The sequence below is a fragment of the Pseudorasbora parva genome, chromosome 3, assembly GCF_024679245.1.
Source record: "Pseudorasbora parva isolate DD20220531a chromosome 3, ASM2467924v1, whole genome shotgun sequence".
Classification (NCBI taxonomy): Eukaryota; Metazoa; Chordata; class Actinopteri; order Cypriniformes; family Gobionidae; genus Pseudorasbora; species Pseudorasbora parva.
In genome coordinates, this window is record NC_090174.1 from 7,444,883 (window position 1) to 7,470,000 (window position 25,118).

A 25,118-nucleotide genomic window follows, 5' to 3' on the forward strand; every position below is an offset into this window, starting at 1 on the left:
TGGGTTTTCATGCGCTGTATGCCAAAATCATCAGTATTAAAACAATAAAAGACCTGAAATATTTCAGTTGGTGTGCAATGAATCTAAAATATATGAAAGTTACATTTTTATCATTACATTATGGAAAATAATGAACTTTGATCACATATGCTAATTTTTTGAGAAGGACCTGTAGATCTCGAGAACTGGACTGAAGTTGCCCAACCCTTTTCAAAGACCTGAAATGAGAGAAAGGAAACATTCAACATGTGCACTAGGGGGTGCTGCAGGAACAGGGTTGGGAATCTCTGGTTTACTTCATTCAGCAGCAGTTGTTATTGCCTGGTAGGTGTGGTTAAATTATTATAATAATCTTTATCTTTTTATATATATATATATATATATATATATATATATATATATATATATATATATATATATATATATATATATATATATATATATATATATATATATATATATATATATATATATATATATATATATATATATATATATATATATATATTAGAGTGAAGTCAATCAAATCTTGTGCTCTCCATGTTCCATGTGACTGGCTATTGAATGCAGGACACACTTTCAGTGGCAGTGCGCATACTCAAGAGTTCACAATCACAATGTTCATGTAGAGCCTGAACCTGATCTTAACCAGGTGGGATTTGTATGGTTTTGTCGAATCTAAACCTACTCTAAAACTCAGGGTTTGTTTAACTTCATGTAACAGGCCACTGATGGTCTCTACAACATTGTCTTGCCTGTTCAGCCTAGCTAGCTTATCTCTAGCCACCTTATAAATCTCATATTGCCTGTGATATTTTGGTAAGAACATGCTATAATTAAATACAATAAAATACAAATGAATATATTTACCCAGGAAACAGAGGGTCCCCCTTTTGCTGCCAAAACAGCCCTGACCCATTGAAGCATGGACTCCACTTGAGCCCTGAAGGTGTGCTGTGGAATCTGGCACCAATATGTTAACAGCAGATCCTTTAAGTCCTGTAAGTTGTGAGGCGGGGGTCTCCATGGATCAGAACAACTATAAGTCATGGGAACTGTAGACCGCAAGACCCTCCAGCGGAGAGTGAACACGTCTGAAAAAATCATTGGTGCCCTTCTCTCCTCTATCCTGGACATTGATTTTCCACACACAATGCTCCAGCAAAGCCACCAGTATTGTGAAGGACCCACACACTCCTCCCACACCCTCTTCCAGGTCCTACCATCAGGAAGACGGTACCAAAGCATCAAAGCTCGCTCCGCTAGACTGCTCAACAGCTTTTTCCCCCAGGCTGTGAGAGCCCTGAACTCAAATCACCCCACCCCCCTTTGAAAACACCATACAAAAACATACGTCCTGAAACATGGACTGTCTCACCTACCTCCAAACACAACTTAACCTTACCACATCACATGAAAAATAAACTGTATAGGTAAATATTTATATATAGTATATTTATAGTCAGACTATAGTTGTGTATAGGTTTATACTGTCTGTATTTATGTAGAAATGTGGTCCTGTGAGGCATGACATTTCACACCACTGTATGTCACCACATGTAGCCTCAAAAAACCTCAAATTTGTTGTTGTGCTCCTCAAACCATTCCTGAAGCATTTTTGCTAGGTGGCAGGGCGCATTATCCTGCTGAAAGAGGCCACAGCCACCAGGGAATATCGTTTCCATGAAAGGGTGTACATGATCTGCAACAATGCTTAGGTAGGTGGTACGTGTCAGAGTATCATCCACATGGATTGCAGGACACAATGTTTCCCGGCAGAACATTGCCCAAAGCATTACACTGCTGGCTTGCCTTCTTCCCATAGTGCATCCTGGAGCCATATTCTCCAGGTAAGTGATGCACACACACCCGGCCATTTACGTGATGTAAAAGAAAACTTGATTCATCAGACCAGGCCGCCTTCTTCCATTGCTCTGTGGTCCAGTTCTGATGCTGACGTGTCCACGGTTGGTGCTTTCAGCGGTGGACAGGGGTCAGCATGGGCACCCTGACTGGGCAGTGGCTATCCAGCCCCATACGCAACAAACTGCGATACACTGTGTATTCTGAACCAGCCTTAACTTGAACAATTTAAGCTATAGCTTGTTTGTTTGGACCACATGGGCCTTCCCTCCCATGACCCTGTCCCCAGGTCACCACTGTTCCTTCCGATAATCTGTGTTATTCAAGTCACCTGTGTGTGATGCCTGTAAAGCTTGGAACATACTCCGCAAGAACAAAGAAATGTGTTCGTTTTCTCGAGGTGGCAAGAACAAGAAAAAAGTTTGTTCTGGCCGGTACATTCAATAGTTCACGAGAAAAGCAGGTGCCGAATGCCGATCATCTGCGTTTCTCTGCATTAACCACACCCACTTTAAATGTCTGACCAATCACAGAATAGTTCTCGGACAACGCAAGAAAAAAGTTCTGCTCAGGCGATGTCGAGAACAAGCTGCCCTGGGAGCGAGAACTTTTTTCTCTGTTCTTGCGGAGTATGTTGCAGCCTTAAGAGTTCAGGTAACTAAATGGCAAAATACTTTCTCCTTCATTTTGAACTATATAGGGGTGCCTTGCAAAACTATTCAGACTCCTTATTTCTCCACATTTTGTTCTATTAAACTGCTTTAAATTCCCTTTCACTTTCTATAAAGCCTTTCCAATGCTTTATAAGGGTATTTATTCTGAAGACATGAATAACAGCCTTCACATATCATGTATCTCATCATAACAAGAGTTATAATACACTATAAAACGTAGCAACATGGGGTTATAACTTTTAACAGTATCATTTCCAGAGCATTTTTATATTTTGGGTGAGCTATTCCTTTAACTTACATAAGTGTACTGTAAGGTACTGCCAGTGTAGTAACAGCAAATCCCACTGTGAATGTTTAAGATGTTAATACACAGAATCAGAAAAGCTGTTAATTCTGTTAATTCCAGGTTGCAATAGCTCTGCCCTTACACGGCCTCATGGGGTTACGAGTATTTTTTACCACACCGTTTTAGACTGTTGTGTTGCTGCTGTGAACAAGGTTTTAAAAATATTAGGCTACCTTCTAGACTCACTATCGAGGGTTGATTATCCTCAGGATTAAAGTGAATGACTTGCTATCTGGTGATTTCACAGTTAGCTGATTTCTCTTAACTGCAATAGAAGGTTTATTCTGTACGTAATGTATTCAGCAATTTAAGTTTCATGGAACTCACTTAAGTCTCTTAACGTAGGCTATCATTTTCAAATATTTTACATTATAACAGTGCAGTATTTTGTACACTTTTTTCCTCCATGAAATTTTTGCAAACACTTTTTTAAAGCCACAGAGTGACGTGTCCATTCACAAAGGCATCTCTGTTTCATGCTCACAATAATCTTCTTAAAAACACAGCTGAGTCCCACATCCAACAAACTTCCAAACACATGCTTTAAAGGACTATCTTTGATAACTCTCTCTCTTTGAGAGAGAGAGAGAGAGAGAGAGAGAGAGAGAGAGAGAGAGAGAGAGAGAGAGAGAGAGAGAGCCTTTATAAACGCATGTGACGTCAGTTGAGTGGCGCAGCCGCGGAGGTGAAGATGGTGCTCATCAGAGAATAGTAAGTGTTACATTTCAGGGTTTTTGTTTATTTGATAGATTTTTCTGTTTCGCTATTTAATATTGAATAGTTTGTGTTGCACTTTACCTATACTGCTAGATTCTTAGACTCAGTTTGTGTGACTTTTACATGTTGTGTGAAGATGATGGTGTGTGTGTGTGATGCCGGTGAACTCTGGTCTGACCTGCCGGTGTTCTGACAGAAACTAAAAACATTCAGTTAATCATGTTCCTCTATCACAAGAAGTCATTTCTACACCTCACGTATAGCCTATAGTAAACCTGTTACAGTAAAGTGTCGCTGTTATGACATATAATTAGCTCGTTTGAAACTTTGTTTACTTTGAAGTTTTGTTTTAAGGTAGACAAGGGCTAGTTGTCACAGGGGAGTAAATAGGCTATATATATATATATATATATATATATATATATATATATATATATATATATATATATATATATATATATACACACACACACACACACACACATAGCCCACACCACATTCACATTCTGTGAAGTGAAGTGGCGGTGAAGTTGGCCATTTATAATATGGAGTGATTTTTTTTTTGGAGTGATTACCATTAGTATTGGTATTGGAAAATTACCCTTTTGTCATGGTGCATATATTATATGTAATTATTAGATACAGATTATGCTTTTATGTTTACGGAAACCTCAGTGTCACAGCTCAGGGTCACTAGAGTGGGCTACATTACACAAGAAGACATATGTACACTTTATACATTCCTATTTCTTAATGAGATCCAAAAATTCTCTCATCATTTATTTACCCTCATCCTCATGCCATCCCTTTTTATTTGCACTGTAATGCAAAATAAAATAGACCAGAAATATGCCCATTAAATAATTTAGTCTGGAAGGTGAATGTGGATTATTGAATTAAAAATGCTGATAATAAAATTGCGGGTGAAATGTTTTCAGTTGAAATAATTACAGCTTAATCATGTAGAACTTCAGCCTTCCAAAATGCTGTCTTTGGATTTCAGGAACGTAACCATTAAAATGCAAAGAAAGAAATGACTGAAATTACAATTCACAATAAAGAAATTTATTTTTTTACTTTTCTGAAAGGAAATGTACATTACGGCCAAAAAATGTGACTTCCAGATGCGCAGCCTTCAATATGAGATACAGTAACTGGTGTTGCATGCCTGATGATGCATCAGTAAATTATAATCTTCATACAGGCAAAAGTTCACTTATGTCGGAATTAAGTGTCATCGACGAACTGAAAATGTTGACAAACACAAAATTGAGGTCCATATATATATATATATATATATATATATATATATATATATATATATATATATATATATATATATATATATATATATATATATATATATATAATATATTATATTATATATAATAATGTATAACATATGTATCCAAAAGTTTTGGGATGCCTGCATTTACACGCACATGAACTTTAATGACATCCCATTCTTAATCCGTAGGGTTTAATATGGAGTTGGCTCACCCTTTACAACTATAACAGCTTCAACTCTTCTGGAAAGGCTTTTCACAAGGTTAAGGGGTGTATGGGATTATTTTTATTTTTTATTTTTTTTACCATTCTTCTAGAAGCGCAGTTGTGAGGTCAGGGTGCTGGTGCAGTCTCCGCTCTAATTCATCCCGAAGGTTTTCTAACGGGTAGGGCTGTACTAGAATAATCGAATATTCGTTCGGTGAGGTGGCATTCGATTTTCAATTTTTACGATTCGAATATTCTTTTTTTTTTTCAACATGTGACTTCCGTCGCGGACTCATTCTCACTCATGCTTGAAATAATAATAATAAATTTAAAAAAAACACAGCAACATGCTTTCAATAAAAGCATTGCGCATTTTAAAGATTTAAATTAACAAAAAGTCAGAATAAGTCAAAATAAATCCCTTATATAGAATAAAACGAATTGTAATAGATATTAAATTTTTGTGTAATTTTAAAAACAATTCATTTATTCTTATTCAACTGTTTATAAGCATGCTACCGTGTTCTTTATTTATTACAGTTCGCTCAACAGACTTTGTGTTTTGTATCACTTGTGCACTGTCCGTTTTCGGAGCATAAACCTGCCCGTGTAATGCGTACCAGAAACTGTTCTATTTAAAAGATTATTAAATGTTTATTAATATTTAAAGAATGTGTGCCACCTGATCATATTGCACCAAATGCAACACTGCACTCCACTGGGTCTGCCGCAACACATTTACGATGCCGAAGAGTGAAACGTGAAGTCGTGAAAGATGATACAAATGCAAACCGACACTATTATTATATATTTAGCCCCACCCACCGAAGCTTCGAATATTCGATATTGATTGCCACCTAAGCTTCGAAGCTCAAAAAATGGCATTCGAAACAGCCCTACTATCGGGTTGAGGTCAGGACTCTGATCAGGCCATTTAAGTTTCCAACCAATCGCTCATCCATCTCTTTATGGACCTTGCTTTGTGCACTGGTGCACAGTCATGTTGAAGCAGTCCTCAAACTGTTCCCATAAAGTTGGGAGCATAAATTGTCCAAAATATCTTAGTATGGTATGCTAAAACATTAAGCATTCCTTTCACTCGAACTAAGGGGCCAAGCCCAACCCCTGAAAAACAACCCCACACCATAATCCCCTATCAACAAAGTTTACATTAGGCATAATGCAGTCAGGGAAGTACCATTCTCCTGGCAACCAGCAAACTCAGACTCGTCTATCCCAGACAGAGAAGCACGATTGGTTGCTCCAGAGAACACGTCTTGACTCCTCAGTGGCGGCGTGCTTTACACCACTCCATCTGACACTGTGCATTGCATTTGGTGATGAAATGCTTAGATGCAGCTGCTCGGCCATGGAAACCCATTCCATGAAGCTCTCTACGCACTGTTCATGAGCTAATCTGAAGGCCACACAAAGTTTGGAGGGCTGTAGCTATTGACTCTTAAGAAAGTTGGCGACTTCTGCACCATGTGCGCCTCAGCATGCGCTGACCCCGCTCTGTGAGTTTACGTGGCCTACCACTTCATGATTGAGTTGCTGTTGTTCCCAATTGCTTTCACTTTGTTATAATGCCACTAACAGTTAACCGTGGAATATTTAGTAGTGAGGAATTTTTCTTTTTATACTTTTCTTTTTATTTCTTTTTATACACCTGTGGCCATGAAAGTGATTGGAACACCTGAATTCAGTTATTTGGTGGGATGTCCCAATACTTATATACAATACAATAGTGTTGTCAAAAATATCGATATTTCGATATTTATCTATACTGGAATATCTGAAACGATACGATTCTCAGCTTTTACAGTATCGATACCAGCTGCGCTCTCCTCTCCGACCGAAAGCGAGTTGACACACACCGGCATATTCTCACTCAGCCCGGTTAACCTCTGAGCACGGCGAGCGCGCGTTCTGCTGGACTTTTTCCTCATGACAGTGTGTTAGTGTTAGTGTGTGATCGGTCTGAATTTCGCGCGGGATTGCACATAAATTAATTCTACTAATCCCTGCAGATTTCGTGCTCACGTCTGAAGCGCACATACATAGCCTACCGTAATAAAGCCGCCTCTGACATGATACAAGTGCAAACATTTGCTTCTTTTTCCAGCTTATTATTGGTCAAATACACTCAAAGAATTATCAGTGCACATCTGGAAGAGTAAACACAGTCGCAAACAGTTCAGGAAGAATGAGTAACAGGAACAGTGTTCAGGATCCATGCGTGTGTCAGTCTTAAAGGGACCGCAGTCATTTGTTATTCAACCTACAAAAAGACAAACGATCAACTGCTCTTGACTGATCAACTTGTGTAACTTTAATAGTTTCATCTGTAGGCTATTGAATTTTTTACAAAGAACATTATCCAATGTTGTTTTAAATGTAATAACTATGCATGTTTTTATTCAGCTTCTTATCTGAATGTTAGACCTACCTGAAAAAATAAAGCAGTCTATTTAATTTGTATCTTCTATTCTATTGCATTTATTTGTGCTATTGTTTGTAATCTGTTTATTTGTCCTTATTTTATTACTGTTTACTCGTCTTTATAAATTCAATTTACCATTCGAAATCAAGCTTTCTTGTGCTGTGTGTAAGCTATTGCAACACAATTACCCCATTGTAAAAAATACATTGAGATAATTTTAATAGTAATTGATCAATTGATCAATAATTGTTCAAATCAAAACGATGCCCCACCCTAAGGAACATGTTGGCCACATGAATTTTTAGTAAAAAAATAACAATGAATAATAACAAGTTCTGTTGTCATATAAGCATCTTATCTTTTTTTTTTTTTTACTGTGGTATCGATTTATTATCGATATATCGATATTTTAGTCTGGTATCGTATCGAAGTCATAATTTTGGTATCGTGACAACACTACAATACAATACAATACAACACAATGTCCCAATACAATATAGTGTATACTGTACATATGGGTTTGATATTTTTTATAACTTGCATACAGCTGTCACGTCACAGACAAAGGAAAATGGTGCGAGGACTCAAGTGCAGAAAATAAGATATTTATTTATAACAAATAAAACATAAACTCAAAACAACAACCCACGAGGGGGAAAACATAAACTAGAAAATACATAAATGGAAACTAAACACATACCACGTAGAAGTCACAGGGGAACGGGATACGTAGACAGTACATAACATAACAAACCCACATGTGCACACAAGACAGGACAGGCATGTGACAACAGCCCACTGGATGTTAGTGACAAATTGTCCTGCCCTCATGCCGATAAACACATCATTAGAGAAGACCCCCTTTTTGAATTAAAAAATAAATAAAAAATCCTTCCTTTGTGTTTCATAGAAGAAAGAACATACAGGTTTGGAACAACATGAGGGTGAGACAATTATGACAGAATTTTCCTTTTGGGTGAATGACAATATCTCCTGTGCCTGTCATGTTCTTTCCTCACCAAGAATATTATTTGTAAATTGTTGTTTTGTCTTTTTTGTGTGTGTAAGTCTCATTTCAATATCTCTCTGTGTGTTTCAGCCGCATTGTTTTGCCATGCACTGTTGAAGAGGTGAGTTTATTATTGCTTTATTTTTTAAATAGCAGCTAAATATAAATCTATACTGTCACATTCCTTTATAAATTATTTAACTCATGTGAAAGACTGTGAACATAGGTTGTAGTTTTAAAACAGTAGCATACAGTCAAACGTTTGGACACCTACTCTCTTATTATTACTATTTTCCATATTTTAGATTCCATATTTTAGATCAAATCTATGAAATAACAGAAATTGAACTATGGGAATTATGCAGTGACCAACAAATTCTAAAATACCAAAGCAATCTCAAATTTAAAAATTAAAATAGGGTATAGTTCAGTGGTTCTTAACCCCACTAGTGGGTCTCAGCACACTTCAAGAGGGCTTCAATTGGAGGAGCCTGCCAATATTTTGTGTGCTTGAGTGCCATTGGTCAGCATACTTGTGATCCAAGGCTTCAGTATAGCAATGTAAGAGGGTTAGCATTGCGTCCTCTACTTTTTTACTGAAAAAGCTGCAAATTTTAACAGGGGTGAGTAGACTTTTTTATTATAACTGTACACACACCGGCCACTTTATTAGGTACACCTGCCCGTTAAAGCAAATATCTAATCAGCCAATCACATGGCAGCAACTCAATGAATTTAGGCATGTAGACATTTGCAGCATCCCAAATCGCCTACTTATACTACGACCTGAAAGTATATACTCTTTTTGTGAAGAAAGAGTACATACTTTTGAGTGTGTAGCAGAAAAGTATGCAAGCTTTGGGACATGCTACTTCGTCATCTTTAACAGACTATGTCGCTTAGTTACGTGCATCCCATCACTGTTTAAACTGCTCTGTCAATCATCGGAGTCGTCACATTTGAAATCCTCCACATTCAGTTTACATTTACATTTTACATTTACATTTAATCATTTAGCAGACGCTTTTATCCAAAGCGACTTACAAAAAAGGGGAGAGCAATAGAAGCAACGAAACAGACAAGGCCAGCAACCTGTAAGAGCTGTAAGAAATCTCAATTAATTAGCACAGTACACAATTTATTTATTTATTTATTTTTTTTTTTTAATAGACATCTACAACAAAAACTCACGTACGCAAAATGCCGAACACTGGATTTTGATAGCTATGATAACAACCCATTAGGACTAAGGCTGTTGCCCCAGCTGTTGTCGTTAATGCAGATTCAGTGGCCCAATGGGTTGGTTTTGTATGGCATTCTAGCTAAACGCACAGCAATAGCCATCTACAACAAAAACTCACGTACGCAAAATACAGTACACCGGATTATGATAGTTATGTAACACACCCGCCTGAGGGCACAAATTTCCTTCCGCATCGGAGAGAAATGTAGTAGCATGTCGATTTGCTATGTGTGGGTCTTTAATGAGACTCATGTGTTTTAATTTAATATATATATATATATATATATATATATATATATATATATATATATATATATATTAAAAAATGTTTACTTTATGAAACATTTAAAGGTTAATGGCCATATATGTAATACCAAAAGTTCACAATGCTGCTGCAGGTGAAATATAATGTGGACAACACTGAATAAATATCTTTTCGTCAGGTTAAATACTGATAATTAATCACTCAAACCTTTATCTAAACCTCTCTCTACTTAACCGTCGGACTCACACATCCGTCATGTTTGTATTTTTTTTAACACTTTTTATCTGCTTTTGTAGTTCTAAACGAATCCTCGTCCAACTCGCAATGGGTTGTGGGCAACATCAGCCGTGAGAGTGTGCATCGATCTGCACTTTGAATTCATAGGCTAAATGTTATTGGCTATTATGTTTTTTTCAGTATCAAGTAGGGCAGCTGTACTCTGTGGCAGAAGCCAGCAAGAATGAGACCGGTGGAGGAGAGGGCATAGAGATATTAAAGAATGAGCCCTATGAAAAAGATGGCGAGAAAGGACAGTACACGCACAAAATCTACCATCTCAAAAGGTATGAAGATGTGGACGTGCACACCTGTATGCGTACAATGAGAAGTCTGGCTTTTAGTACACGTAGTTCATACATACATTTCAAACAACCTTTGTGTTTTCGTTCTGCATGTTCTGCTGCCCAGCAAAGTCCCAAGCTTTGTAAAGGTGATTGCTCCTGAAGGCTCGCTTGTGTTTCATGAAAAGGCCTGGAATGCCTACCCTTACTGCAGAACAAGTGGGTGGAAAACTTTGAAACAAGCTTATCGGTTACACAGACTGTCAGGTTAGAGATGTGCACAGTAAACATATGCACATTTTTTTTTGGCTTCATCAGTTAATTTGTATTTTAAAGATTGAACCTAAATAAGTTGCACTTTCTTTATGTATAATAAATCATGTTTCAGTTTTTTAGGTTTTAATTTTACTTTTTATATATAGATACTTATTTAAGTTACCAGTTTTAATTTATTGGTGTAACCTCTAATTGTATGTTTTTTTTCTCTTGTTTGCTTTACATGTTTGTCACAGTTGTAACGGTAAGTGCACTGAAAACATTTCGTTGGTTGTCTTAAATGAAAAGAGCTCTTTTTGTTTATCATGTGTAAGGAATGTCTGTTTTCAAGATCCTGTGGAATGGTTTGTCACAGTTTTCTTGATTTTTTTTCTATTGCTTAAGTAAATGTTATAGCCTGACATAACCTGTATTTGCTGTTTGCTAATACCATGATAATGATGGTCACTCCAAAACAATTATGTAAAAAATTGTATACACACGTATACAGTCATAAATATTATTTGAAATATGTTTCCTGTGACTGCATTTATTTGAGTAGACTTCCACAAGATTTATTTAAAATTTATTTTAAACAATTATTTCAAATAACCTGTTTTAACGTTATTTACGAACGTTACGTTATTCTGTGACTGATTGTGAATATTTTTTTTTAACTGACCCCAATCTTTAAAATTATAGCTGATTTTATTATTTCACCCCATTTTAAAATGTAACCTTGCCGCATGAAGCTTTTTCTTTGTGGTTTAATCTATTTAAAGGGATAGTTCACCCAAAAATGAAAATTGTCATCATTTACTCACCCTCATGTTGGTCCAAACCTGTATGAGTTTCTTTCTTCTGCTGAACATAAAATAAGATATTTGGAAGAATGTCTGTATCCAAACAGATAGAGCAACCATTCACTACCATAGTAGGGAAAAAATACTATTGGAAGTGAATGGTTGTTCCCTTTCGTTCAGTCACTCCGACGTAACGTCAGTGACTGACGAATGGGGGTTTCGCCTAGAAGCCAATCATCTTCGAGATCTTAGAAAGCGCCCAATGGCAGTGCCAATGCCATGGGCATGCGAATTTGCATGCGTAACTCCGCCTACCCACCTGGGTATATAAGGAAGTAGCTGGCATGAATCGCATTATGTTTCTGCTTCGGAGCCAAGAGCATCTCTTCACTCCGGCAAGCCTGAATTCTGAAGTCCTCTCTTCAGTCTTCGAGACGAGCGGTTCTCCAGGGTGTTGGTGTAACGGCGCGTTCCAGCGATCTCACATTGCCTGCCTGCTGATCTGTGCAGTGATCTGCAACAGCTGTGTGTGTTTTCCCTGGGCGCTTCGGCACTCTGCAGAGCTTCCTCTCACAAAAAGAGCTTGCGTGTGGCACGTCTTTTTCAAGACGGGTTGCCCGCGCACTTCCGGGTGCAGTCGATATCTGTTGCTGTCTTTGGGACGCATTCACTGCTCGACGTGTTTGGGCCCAGCACGTTCGGACAGTGTTTGTGGATGTGCTGTGTTCCCTCTGTGGGAACATGACCATCGCGATGTTGTGGTCGAGACTCAATGATCTCTGTAAAGAGAGAGAGTCCCCTCTGCCACACCCCGATCTACCATCTCCGAGAGAGGTGGTACTTTGGCTGGTGGCCAGGGTGACCTGAGGGCGGTGCTGTGGTATTAAGAACCCCGACGATCATTCCTCGGGCCACTCCCGCCCTCTTGCACATCGCTTCCAGTGAGTGTTGGACTGAAACAGCGGGACCGTCTGCTGACGCCCCGTTCGTTTCGTTCATACTCCAGATAGCGGCGAGAGGTCGATTGCCGCATCTCAAGGTGGGCTAGAGTCCTTTGGGGATGACGATTCGGCTATGCTCCGCCTCCGGGTGTGGTAGCACTGTAGAATCTGACCTAGAGTTGACAGCCATGTTATCTCGGGCAGCCGCGAGCCTCGGGCTGGTGTGAATCTCCGCCCTGTCACGAGTGCTCGCGGTTGGGCGATTGGTTTTTGGAGGTGGCACCCGACAGCTGCGGGCCCCGCCCCCAATGCCATTTCGCTCCTGAGATGCATGAGGAGTGCACGCGGTCCGGGAGATCTCCGGGTCTTCCCGCGACCGTTTGGTGGCCTCCTCCGCCTTCTCTGCCCTCGAGGGGTCGCGGCCTAAGGGTACACTGGGGTCCCTCCCCCTTGGTCAGGTGCTCTGTTGCGCACTTCGGTGTCCACTGAGTGCTTTGACTTGACGCGGTGAGGCTATCCTAAGCGCCCTCCCAAGCCTGCTGGCTCGTCTACTTCGGTGGCGTAGTCCAGCAGTGTTATGGGGTAAGCTGCCGCCCCGATGCGTATGCACGAGGACAGAGCTGATCCAGGGCTTACGAGCCCCCTCGCAGAGCAGACCCCAGTGGAACGCGAGTCCTTCCCTGGTCTCCTCTGTCAGGGCGCAGTCGTTACCAGTGCCTCGACACCGGGCCGCTATGCCACCCGAGTCCGGGCCGGTAACACTGCCTCGAGGAAGGCGTGCCGCCACCGATCCCGCCCAGCGCGGCATAGGTGACCACACGCCCCCTGGGTCAGGAGATGTCCACAGCTGTGGTCCGGGAAAGACAACTGGCCTTACTTGGTCGATGTGGGACGGCTGAGTGAGCCCGCCTCCTCAGCTCGCCCATATCCCAGGCCGGCCTTATCGGCGGCACAGTCAGGGACTGCGCCCAACAGTTCTTGGCTGTCCCCAGAGGCAGACTGAGGCCATCTGCCCCGGCGGCCCGCTGCTGCACCTAAGCGCCGCCGGCACAGTTGCCTCAGCCTCCTCGCCGCCTGGGCGACTTCCTGCGACCCCCTCCCGCGTGGCCACAGCAGCAGCCTTCACCCTGGCCACGCCACAGGGCGCGCTGCAGGAAGCCGTCCCAGTCCGCGCCAGCCCCGCAGCCTGCTGAAAATAAGGCCAGCGGCGCTCCGGACGCGGACAGCTCTGGGATGGGCAGTTCTTTCATGGGACGGTGGCAGGTCCGCCCCTTCCCCCGGTGGAGGGCCGGGGGAGAATCCTTTGTCCAGCTGCTGGCCCACGGGTCAGCAGCAACCTTTGTAGAAAGAACTGATTAACCCATCCCTGAGCACCCAGAGACCGGTGACGGCAGTGTGCGCCGCCCCCGGGCCACGCCGCTCTCGTCCCTCTCTGTCGCCAGCCCCCTCTCAGAGCAGACCCCAGTGGAACGCGAGTCCTTCCCTGGTCTCCTCTGTCAGGGCGCAGCCGTTACCGCCGCCCCGACACCAGGCCGCTACGCCACCCGAGTCCGGGCCGGTAACGCTGCCTCGCTGCCCCACCGAGGGTACGCCGGTGCTCCGCGTGACCCCGTTGGTACACTCCCTGGGAGCGTGGCTACAGCTGCCGGGTCTGTCCCGCTGGGTCGCACGGACCATCCGGCTCGGCTACGCGATTCAGTTCGCGCGAGCTCCTCCCCGCTTCCGGGGTGTCCGGTACACCGTGGTGGGGTCCAATGCCCCAGTCATGCGTGCGGAGATCGCGACCCTACTGGCGAAGGTTGCGGTCGAGCTCGTCCCTCCAGCCGAGATGAAGTCCGGCTTCTCAGCCCTTACTTCATTGTACCGAAGAAATCCGGTGGGTTACGACCGATCCTGGACCTTCGCGTCCTGAACCGATCCCTGTTCAGGCTTCCGTTCAGGATGTTGACTGCGAAACGCCTTTTCGAATGCGTTCGTCCATGCGATTGGTTTGCAGCGATCGACCTGAAGGACGCGTACTTCCATGTGTCCATCCTTCCGCGACACAGACCGTTCCTGCGGTTTGCGTTCGAAGGGCGGGCATATCAGTATGCCGTACTACCATTCGGGCTAGCTCTGTCCCCTCGCGTCTTCACGAAGATTGTCGAGGCAGCCCTTGCGCCACTCAGGCAACAAGGGGTTCGCATCCTGAACTATCTCGACGACTGGCTCATACTGGGCCACTCTCGGGACCGGGTGTGCGAACACAGAGACCTGGTTCTCCACCACTTAGCTCGTTTGGGCCTTCGGGTCAACTGGGAGAAGAGCTAACTCTGCCCCGTGCAGAGGATCTCTTTTCTCAGTATGGAGATCGACTCGGTCGCCATGTGCGCGCAGCTTACCGGCTTGCGTGCGCAGTCGCTGCTGACTTGCCTCAGGCAGATAGAGAGCAAGAGTGCGGTTCCACTGAAACTATTTCAGAGGCTCCTGGGGCATATGGCATCTGCAGCTGCGGTGACGCCGCTCGGATTGCTTCATATGAGACCGCTTCAGCACTGGCTTCGCGATCGAGTCCCGAGATGTTCATGGCAGTCTGGCACGCTCCGGGTCCCAGGGACTCAGGCCTGCAGACAGACACTCACCCAGTGGTCGAACCTCAGCTTTCTACGGGCAGGAGTGCCCTTAGAACGAGTTTCCCGGCATGTTGTTGTGTCAACAGATGCGTCCACCACGGGTTGGGGTGCCATGTGCAATGGACATGCAGCCGCCGGTTCTTGGTCAGAGAGCCAGAGCCGCCTGCATATCAATTGCCTCGAGTTGCTGGCAGTACGGTTCGCCCTGCACCGCTTCCGAGCGTTGCTGAAGGGTCAACACGTACTAGTCAGATCGGACAACACGGCCGTAGTAGCGTACTTCAACCGCCAGGGCGGTCTACGCTCCCGCCGCATGTCTCAACTCGCCCGCCATCTCGTTTTATGGAGTCAGAAGCGCCTGAGGTCCCTTCGTGCTGTCCATATCCCGGGGATCCTGAACCGTGCAGCCGACGAGCTCCCACGGGTTCAGCCAATCCCTGGGGAGTGGAGACTCCATCCCCAGTCGGTCCAGCTGATTGGGATCAGTTCGGGGACGCACAGGTAGTTCTGTTTGCCTCTCACGACTCGTCCCACCGCAGCCTGTACTTTTCCCTGACCGAGGGCACACTCGGCACGGACGCACTGGCGCACAGCTGGCCGCGGGGCCGACGCAAGTATGCGTTCCCCCAGTGAGCCTTCTTGCACGTTTTCTGTGCAAGGTCAGGGAGGACAAGGAGCAGGTCATCTTGGTCGCCCCGTACTGGCACGGCCGGACCTGGTTCCCAGAACTAGTGCTCCTTGCGACAGCCCCTCCCTGGCCAATCCCTCTGAGACAGGACCTACTCTCTCAGAGACGGGGCACCCTGTGGCACCCGCGTCCCGATCTTTGGAACCTCCACGTGTGGCTCCTGGACGGGACGCGGCAGGTTTGAGTACCCTACCACCTCCGGTGGTGGCTACCATCACTTCCGCTTGGGCCGAGTCCACGAGACAGGCCTATGCGTTGAAGTGGAACCTCTTCGTCAATTGGTGCTCTTCTCGCCATGAAGACCCCTGGAAATGCCCGATCGGGTCTGTGCTCTCTTTCCTCCAGGAAGGGTTGGATCGAAGGCTGTCTCCATCCACCCTGAAGGTTTATGTGGCCGCTATCGCCGCCTACCATGACCTCTTGGACGGGAAAATGGTAAGTAAGCACGACCTGGTCATCAGGTTCCTGAGGGGTGCGAGGAGACTTCTTCCTCCTTGTGCTCCTCTCATACCCTCTTGGGACCTCTCAGTAGTTCTAAGTGCTCTGCAGAGGGCCCCATTTGAGCCTTTGCGGTCAGTAGATGTTAAGTTCTTGTCTATAAGACAGCACTCCTGACCGCATTGGCCTCCATCAAGAGGGTAGGGGACCTGCAGGCATTTTCGGTTGACGAAACGTGCCTGGAATTCGGGCCGGCTGACTCTCACGTGATCCTGAGACCCCGGCCTGGATATGTGCCCAAGGTTCCCACCACTCTGTTCAGAGACCAGGTGGTGAACCTGCAAGCGCTGCCTTTGGAGGAGGCAGACCCAGCCTTGGCATTGCTCTGTCCAGTACGCGCCCTTCGCGCTTACGTAGACAGGACGCAGTGTTTCAGGACCTCAGACCAGCTCTTTGTCTGTTATGGTGGGAAGCTGAAGGGAAGGCTCTCTCAAAGCAAAGGCTGTCTCACTGGATAGTGGACACCATTGTTTTGGCTTACCAGCAGCAGGGACGCCCATGTCCCCTTGGGGTCAGGGCCCATTCCACCCGGAGTGTGGCCTCCTCTTGGGCTTTAGCACATGGCGCTCCGCTGACAGACATCTGCAGAGCTGCAGGCTGGGCGACACCAAACACATTCGCCAGGTTTTATAACCTCCGAGTGGAGCCTGTATCCGACTATGTACTCGCCTCTACAAGTGGCCGGTAATGGATTGGCTCAGGTGTCTTCGCTTGCTCGCCATTCCACTCCACGGACTGGATACGTGCGATATTCTTCTCAGGTGAGTTCCCCGAGAGCCCTGAGCTCCTCCAGCACTGACGACGCCGACGCCAGTAAGTCTGCCCTTAGCCCAGACACTCGTGTCCGGCCAGGTGCCCCATGTGCTTGGTTCCCCTCCGGCGACCCCCACATGTGTATTCCACCGTAAGCCTCCCTGAGCGGGTGTATTCCCTTGGCAACCTTGCCACCTCCTGGGGTTAAAAATCCACCTTCGGCTGGTACCCCAGTGATCTTCCGTATGCAGCCCCCCGGGGTCATACGTGTATCCCTAAGTCCTCCCTACGGGTAGGCATCTTGGCGCATATCTCCTCCTGGAATATGCCTCCCAGTGTACCTTGGTATTCCTGCGTTAAGTAGAGGCCTTTGACCGCTCTGCTTGCATCAGGGTTCTCACGCTTGCGCAGGGCACTGGAAGACAGCCGAGTGGCGTGATTGCATTGGGACCCCCATTCGTCAGTCACTGACGTTACGTCGGAGTGACTGAACGAAAGGGAACGTCTCGGTTACGTATGTAACCCTCGTTCCCTGAGGAGGGAACGGAGACGTAACGTCCCGCTGCCACTTCCGCTGTACCGCTGGAACGGCCGAGAGTTCAGTCTTGGCTCCTCAGCAGGTAACATAATGCGATTCATGCCAGCTACTTCCTTATATACCCAGGTGGGTAGGCGGAGTTACGCATGCAAATTCGCATGCCCATGGCATTGGCACTGCCATTGGGCGCTTTCTAAGATCTCGAAGATGATTTGCTTCTAGGCGAAACCCCCATTCGTCAGTCACTGACGTTACGTCTCCGTTCCCTCCTCAGGGAACGAGGGTTACATACGTAACCGAGACGCTCTATCTGCTTGGTTACAGACATTTTTCCAAATATCTTATTTTATGTTCAGCAGAAGAAAGAAACTCATACAGGTTTGGACCAACATGAGGTTAGTAAATGATGACACAATGTTCCTTTTTGGGTGAATTATCCCTTTAAGAGTTATTTTATGAATATATCTCTTTTAAAATGTTAGCTTATATGTTTTATTTTGTATGCACATAGACCTACCATATGGTAATTTACAATAAAAAGACAATAAAATGCTCACATGTTTGTTCTCACAGAATGAGTACATGAAGGATGATTTTTTCATCAAAATTGAGACATGGCACAAACCTGACCTTGGAACACTAGAGAATGTAAGTGTGTTTGTTAATCCTCATTCGAAAATGTATTCTTTATTTTCATGAAACATTCAATCTGTGAATTCAGTGGGCTCATTATATCAGATCCCTTTTAACTTCATCATGATGGTGAACAATAAACCAGTAGACGGGCACAGAAAAAATCTCACAGAGAACAAGAATTTAGATTAGATAAGCTCTCAATGTTGCTCTAACAGGCAGACAAGCACTCAAATACTGTTTCAATAAAGATCCCAGGATACAATAACGAGGATTTGAAATTAACTTTTTCAGTCACCGGCCAATGTGGCTACTCAATTAAAGGTGTCATGACCTTTTTTCTTTTTTTATACTGTTCTTTGAGGTCAACTAATGACTTTTGTGTGGTTTTTACATTCAAAAACATCATAACTTATCAGTAATAGGTTATTTTCTACACTGGTTTTGAGGCTCTCTCCTGAACGCTGGGTTTTGATGGGCGTGCCACACTGGACACTTGGAAGTAAACGCCCATCGCTAGGATTGGATAAGATTTGCATATTTAATGACCTTCAGCTCCACTGTCAGTTCAGTTCACATGAGGGAGGGATTGTTTTGAAAGCGTCAACCACAATGATTCTCTCGATCACAGGGCTCATAAATGCCTTTATCAAACAAACACAATGATTTATTTCCAATCCACTGCCGATTGATTGGAATATTATTCCAATCAATCACAGTATTACTTGGTGTTTACGTGCAACATATACAGTATTTACAATCTTATATTACTTGGCCCGCACGATCGGTGGATATAAGCGCGAACCACACACATACACACACAGTGCGCGCACCCAGTTTTGGTAGCACGTCTGGAAAACACATAGCCCCGGGACTACTATTACATATAAAAACACGTTTTACTCACATAAGTGTGTTGCACCATTCCTGTTGGATCCAATATAGAAGGCACAACAGTTTGGAGCCCTTGATCTCTTCGGACAGCATGTCAAATACGCTTATATTGTTTTACTTTATTCAATCAGTTGTAAGTGTAAACTCGTAAAAAACAATGGCTGACATTATTCTTTTTTATTTATTAAAGATACATTTATCACTTTTTCCTCAGTGTTTTATAGTGTCTTTCGGCAAATTGCAGTAACAACCAATAGGATTTAGGGTTGGGTATCGTTTGGGTTTTTTACGATTCCAGTCCCAAACCGGTAGTTTTAAAACGGTACCGGTGCCTAAACGGTGCCTGAACCGATACTTAAAAAAACATTAAAGAATGACTTTTTATTGATTAAAAAAATTATTCTTGAAATTGAACCATTTATTAAAAGTTTAAAGTATACTTAAATATATAAATAGATACAAAACACAATTTACTTAAATTCACAGTAAAAGCTAAAGCCACCTAACCCAACTACAATAGGCCTAATTTAACACTAAAAAACAGCACTAATAGTAGTGATACTACTGTTCTGTTAAAAACCATCTTCAAAGTTCAGCAGTATTTAGCAGAAATATGACCATATTCTCTGGGTAAATATTTAAAACTCATCGCCTTATTGTTCCATGGCAACGTGTTGTGCTTCTCACATGACACACAGCAGCCACAATAGCGCTGTATGACAGCTCAGCTGTATCGGTTTATGTAGTTAAAAAAATTATAATAATTTTTTCACAAACTTGTTACCTATGTCATGAGCTATCTGATATTATGATATTATCAGTAACCTATATAGTAACTTATATAACGTGTGCTTGATATGACTAAAACACAGTCAAATTATAATTATCAGAAAGGTGTTATTGCCACTTCCATAGACATTAGTGTGTTTTTGCTGCTACTTCTGTACATTTAAATATCTGAAACCTAAAATAAACATGATGTGGTTGAAAACACTGAATCGTTGTGATATGTGACGAGCGCTGAGCACGTCTGTCTCTGGCTCAGCGCCAGCCAAAGTGCAAAAGCACGCTTGATTGCTCTGAAATGAGGAACTGAAATTTGCATTCTGATTCGGTCTGGTACATACTGGTTTTATAGGTACCGGTGCTATGTTAGCCCCGGGTTTAGGTATTCAACCCTTGTTTAGTGATTTGGTCTTAGTGACTTAAGTGTCCTCTTGACTACTCCTAGTGTTTCATTGATTTAGGAGCTAGTTTTAGTGCTAAAATGCTTTGTAAAATACTAGTATTTAGAGTAAAAATGTAGGATTTGCCAGATTTGCTGGGAAACCTTGGGTCCTGCCATCCATGTGGATGATACTCTGAAACGCACCACCTACCTAAGCATTGTTGCAGACCATGTACACCCTTTCATGGAAACGATATTCCCTGGTGGCTGTGGCCTCTTTCAGCAGGATAATGCGCCCTGACACAAAGCAAAATGGTTCAGGAATGGTTTGAGGAGCACAACAACGATTTTGAGGTGTTGACTTGGCCTCCAAATTCCAAATTCTTTGAAATATGTGTTTTGTGCATTGTTGTACTTATTTACTGTGATCTTAAATCCTCTACATTTTGAATAACAGATTCACAAATTGGACAGTTCTACATGGAAGTCTGTGGAGGTCACACACATTGACATTGCAGACAACGAAGAAGTAGCCCCTGGTGTAAGTACCCTGTTACACTCTATACAGTTGCAAACATAAATTAATCTTCCTCTGTGACAACCTTTTACATATTTAATCATCAGGGTTCCCATGAGAAAAAGAAAACCTAGGATTAAAAAAGAATTTCTCAGGTGTAATTTCCTGGAAAGGTTGTCAAAATTAATAAATTCTCTTTAAATTCTTTGTAGATGATGAAATATTCTAGACTACAGTGAAAGCCATCCAGCCAGCATGATAACATCAGTCAGTCTGTTGAGCGCAACAGACTCATCAGTTGGCAAATGTTGTAATGGGACACAAATCCTTCACTGAGCCATATTCAAATGTCAAGATGTTTTGTCTTTATTAGTGTTCATTTTTTTTAGACTGATAGATACTGAAGTACTATAGTATATTATTTACATGTATGCATTTGGCAGACATTTTTAATAAAAGCAGTGAAGGTGTACATTTTATCAGTTCATGCATCCCTGGGAAACAAACACTGAGTTTGCTAGATTGTACCCCCCAGAAATGCATTTATTTTCATATTTCTCATTTGTTTACCAAGGACCATTCAGCCTTTCCCAATCTTGTTTTTCCCAATATTTTTTGTGTACATTCACATAACGTCAAGTAAGTGCAACTAAAGGAATTACCAACGTTTGCATTATTCAGATCAGGTAAAAAAAAAGAAGAAGAAGAAAAAAAGAAAAGAAAACATTTTTTCACTCACTAACAACAAGACCAGAGGTTAAATCCTTGTGTCTAACGTGCGTTGTTTTCCTAAAGCCACTGGGTGGTACTGTAGTGCTTGGGCCCGTCATCGCTGCTTGCAACTGTATTTATAATACTTTTTTCAAGGTTTCAGAGGCTTTTGAGGCCCTTAACCTGCTCGAAAACTGACATTTTGCAGAGTTATTGCTTGGCCATTAGGCCCTGGCAAAAGGTAGCACAAGGAAGTGGCAAATAATCTGACATCAGTTTCCTGCATGCTTATGTCCTGCAGGAGTCTGCAAAGAGCCACAGGGAATGAAATGCAAACCATGCCAAAAGCTGTCAAAAATGCTTGTGCTTGAAGCAAGGCACTGTTTTTTTATTTACACACGAGAAGCTCCTGATCTTGTGTTTTCAGTGTCTAGAACTGCTCAGTTTGTTTTAGTGGTGCGCAACACAAAGTCAATCTCTGCAATTGGTGTGCGATTGGGTGGAGCATACACAGACCATCATCTCAAATGTGTACATTTTTATTCTTGTTGTATAGTCATATTATATGTGTTCATAAAAATACAGAGTCTAGGTGAGTGTTTCCATATAGCTTCAGCAACTGTAAATCCACATTTTATTCCCTTGGGGGTTCACATACTTTACACCCTTTTTTCTCTAATGAGTTTGCATCCCTGTATAATATATATGTGTGTGTGTGTGTGTGTGTGTGTGTGTGTGTGTGTGTGTGTGTGTGTGTGTGTGTGTGTGTGTGTGTGTGTGTGTGTGTAGCCTACATGTAATATATATTCATTTAGTTTTGTCAATATGTGTGTGTATAATTATGTCTATTTGAATAAACATGCAAGTATATTTAAGAAAAAATGTATATAATTATATATAATATAAAATGCAAATATTTCTTAAATACATACATGTAGGTGTGTTTATTCATATACATAATTACACACACACACACAGACACAGACACAGACACATTCTTTTATGCCATTTGTATTACTTTTTTCAAGTGAAGTTAATGACGTATATGAGAAAACAAGACCAATTCAACAATGTCTTTGGTTACGTCTTTGGCGTATATGTGAGAAGCTGGAAAATAACTTTAATGTAATGCTCCTCTCTGCCATTGATTAGCTAGTTAAGAGTGTTTGTGTGAGGGGAAAGAGGGATTATGGTCTAATGAAGCAGTTTTCTCTGGTGTCCTGGCTGTCCGTGTCTTTGGGCCCTATCAGACTCTGGCCTCAGGCATGGCTGCAGGCATTGTGCTGAGAACCGTGAGTTGGGTTCGAGTAATTAAGGGCTTATATAGCCTGGCACACAAACAAACCTCTGCTTTACATGGATTCACACCAAGCATTGTTACCATATCACGCTTTGGCCTCCAGACAGCATACTTGGTATTAAACAGGTCGGTTTGTTCTCAGTATGACAGTGGTGTGCGTGTGTGTGTGTGTGTGTGCACAAGCCCTCAATGGTTGTTTGCCTCACTAACTGTACAGAAACTGAGAAGTTGTTATTTTGCCGGAGGCGTATCATGATTTATTTACAATTGCGAGGCCCTGGAGGTCCAGTTAAAATTAAATGCTTTTTGTCCATTTATTTTACCAGCAGCTGTTTTTCTCACCATCTCTCCCAGTTTCCACCCTCTCAGGTTTATTAAGTCTATTTTTTGTTCCCTGTTTTTTCTTAACCTCTTCATACCTCACTGCATCTGTCCTTGAATACTTTTTAATGACTTGGGCTCTATTAGGCATAACCTAAGTCTATATGGGCATACTTGACTCAAGTTTTGACATATGTTCCCTGATGAATCTGCTTACTAAGGGTTTGAATTTTGCAGTTTTGAAGAGTAAATAAACTCTTTTTAAAAAACGTGCAGCAGCTTTCCAAATGTTTTATTGGTTAAGAATGTGAGTATACACAAACTGAATGTTGATGTTCACGATCAAGTCTATTCACTGTATTTTATTATATATATTTCAAACTAACCTTAGGTTGGTTTTCATCTGTTAATATGCAGGACTACAAGGGAGACGAGGATCCAGCTATTTTTAAGTCAGTCAAGACCGTCAGAGGACCATTGGGACCCTACTGGATGGTAGGGACCCTTCTTTTCATCCTTCATTCTAAACCCATATGACTTTTTCTTCCATTGAAAATAAAAATATTCAGAAGATTTTTTTTCCCCAAGCAGTTACAATGAATGAATACCAGAGCTTTTAAACCATCATATAAACCAGATGCTGTATTTGACTCGTGTACTATATTCAAAGGCTTCTGAAGTCATTCTATATTTGAGTGTGATGAATTAAATTTATGTTGTTTTTTACTGATCATTTTCACTTCTTGTGGCCTCACTCGTAGTCACTGCACCTGGATCGATTTAGCAAACTGAACTCAACAACCATGGCTGCGTTTCCCAAAATCATCATGAGCTAAGTTGATCATTGAGACCATTGGTGAAAATGGTTCTCTGATCTACCTAGGCTAACCATGTTTTAGGAAATGCAGCCCTTATCAGTCTGCACTCTTAAAAATAAGGTTCTAAAAGGGGGTTTTCAGAATTATGCTATCGAAGAACCATTTTGGGTTTCCATAAAAACCTTTTAGCGAACAGTCCTTAAATGAACCATGTTGCTCTTGGTTTGAAGAACATTATACTAATATAAAGAACTTTTTGTGTATTGAAAAGGCTCCATGGGACTTTTCATTGGCCTGTCTATACACACACACACACACACACACACACACACACACACACACACACACACACACACACACACACACACACACACACACACACACACACACACACACACAACACATACACACACACACACACACACACACACACACACAAACAGTGCATCCGTAAAGTTTTTACAGCGCTTAATTTTTTGTCACATTTTATGTTACAGTCTTATTTCTAAATAGATTAAATGCATTATTTTCCCCTCCACTCTACAAACAATACCCCATAATGACAACGTGAAAGAAGTTTGTTGGAAATCTTTTATATTATTTTATTAAGTTTGCAAATGTATACCAAAAAAGAGAGCAAATTCATATGTACAGTCATGTTCAAATAATAGCAGTACAATGTGACTAACCAGAATAATCAAGGTTTTTAGTATATTTTTTATTGCTACGTGGCAAACAAGTTACCAGTAGGTTCAGTAGATTCTCAGAAAACAAACAAGACCCAGCATTCATGATATGCACGCTCTTAAGGCTGTGCAATTGGGCAATTAGTTGAAATGGGGGTGTGTTCAAAAAAATAGCAGTGTCTACCTTTGACTGTACAAACTCAAAACTATTTTGTACAAACATTTTTTTTCCTGGGATTTAGCAATCCTGTGAATCACTAAACTAATATTTAGTTGTATGACCACAGTTTTTTAAAACTGCTTGACATCTGTGTGGCATGGAGTCAACCAACTTGTGGCACCTCTCAGCTGTTATTCCACTCCATGAT

The 25,118-nt window shown here is 42.4% G+C and overlaps 1 protein-coding gene across 1 annotated transcript in view; it reads left to right on the plus strand.

Moving 5' to 3' along the window:
- The first annotated feature begins 1,048 nt into the window (after positions 1 to 1,048).
- The window catches only part of LOC137070396 (phosphatidylinositol transfer protein beta isoform-like), a 45,038-nt gene continuing 20,968 nt past the window's right edge, over positions 1,049 to 25,118 (plus strand). Inside the window, exons 1-8 of the mRNA XM_067437502.1 lie at positions 1,049 to 1,236; positions 8,637 to 8,667; positions 10,472 to 10,617; positions 10,742 to 10,833; positions 11,127 to 11,134; positions 18,276 to 18,350; positions 20,855 to 20,938; positions 23,664 to 23,741. Of these exons, the coding sequence (XP_067293603.1) occupies positions 1,049 to 1,236; positions 8,637 to 8,667; positions 10,472 to 10,617; positions 10,742 to 10,833; positions 11,127 to 11,134; positions 18,276 to 18,350; positions 20,855 to 20,938; positions 23,664 to 23,741 (702 nt within the window). The remainder of the gene's footprint in view (positions 1,237 to 8,636; positions 8,668 to 10,471; positions 10,618 to 10,741; positions 10,834 to 11,126; positions 11,135 to 18,275; positions 18,351 to 20,854; positions 20,939 to 23,663; positions 23,742 to 25,118) is intronic.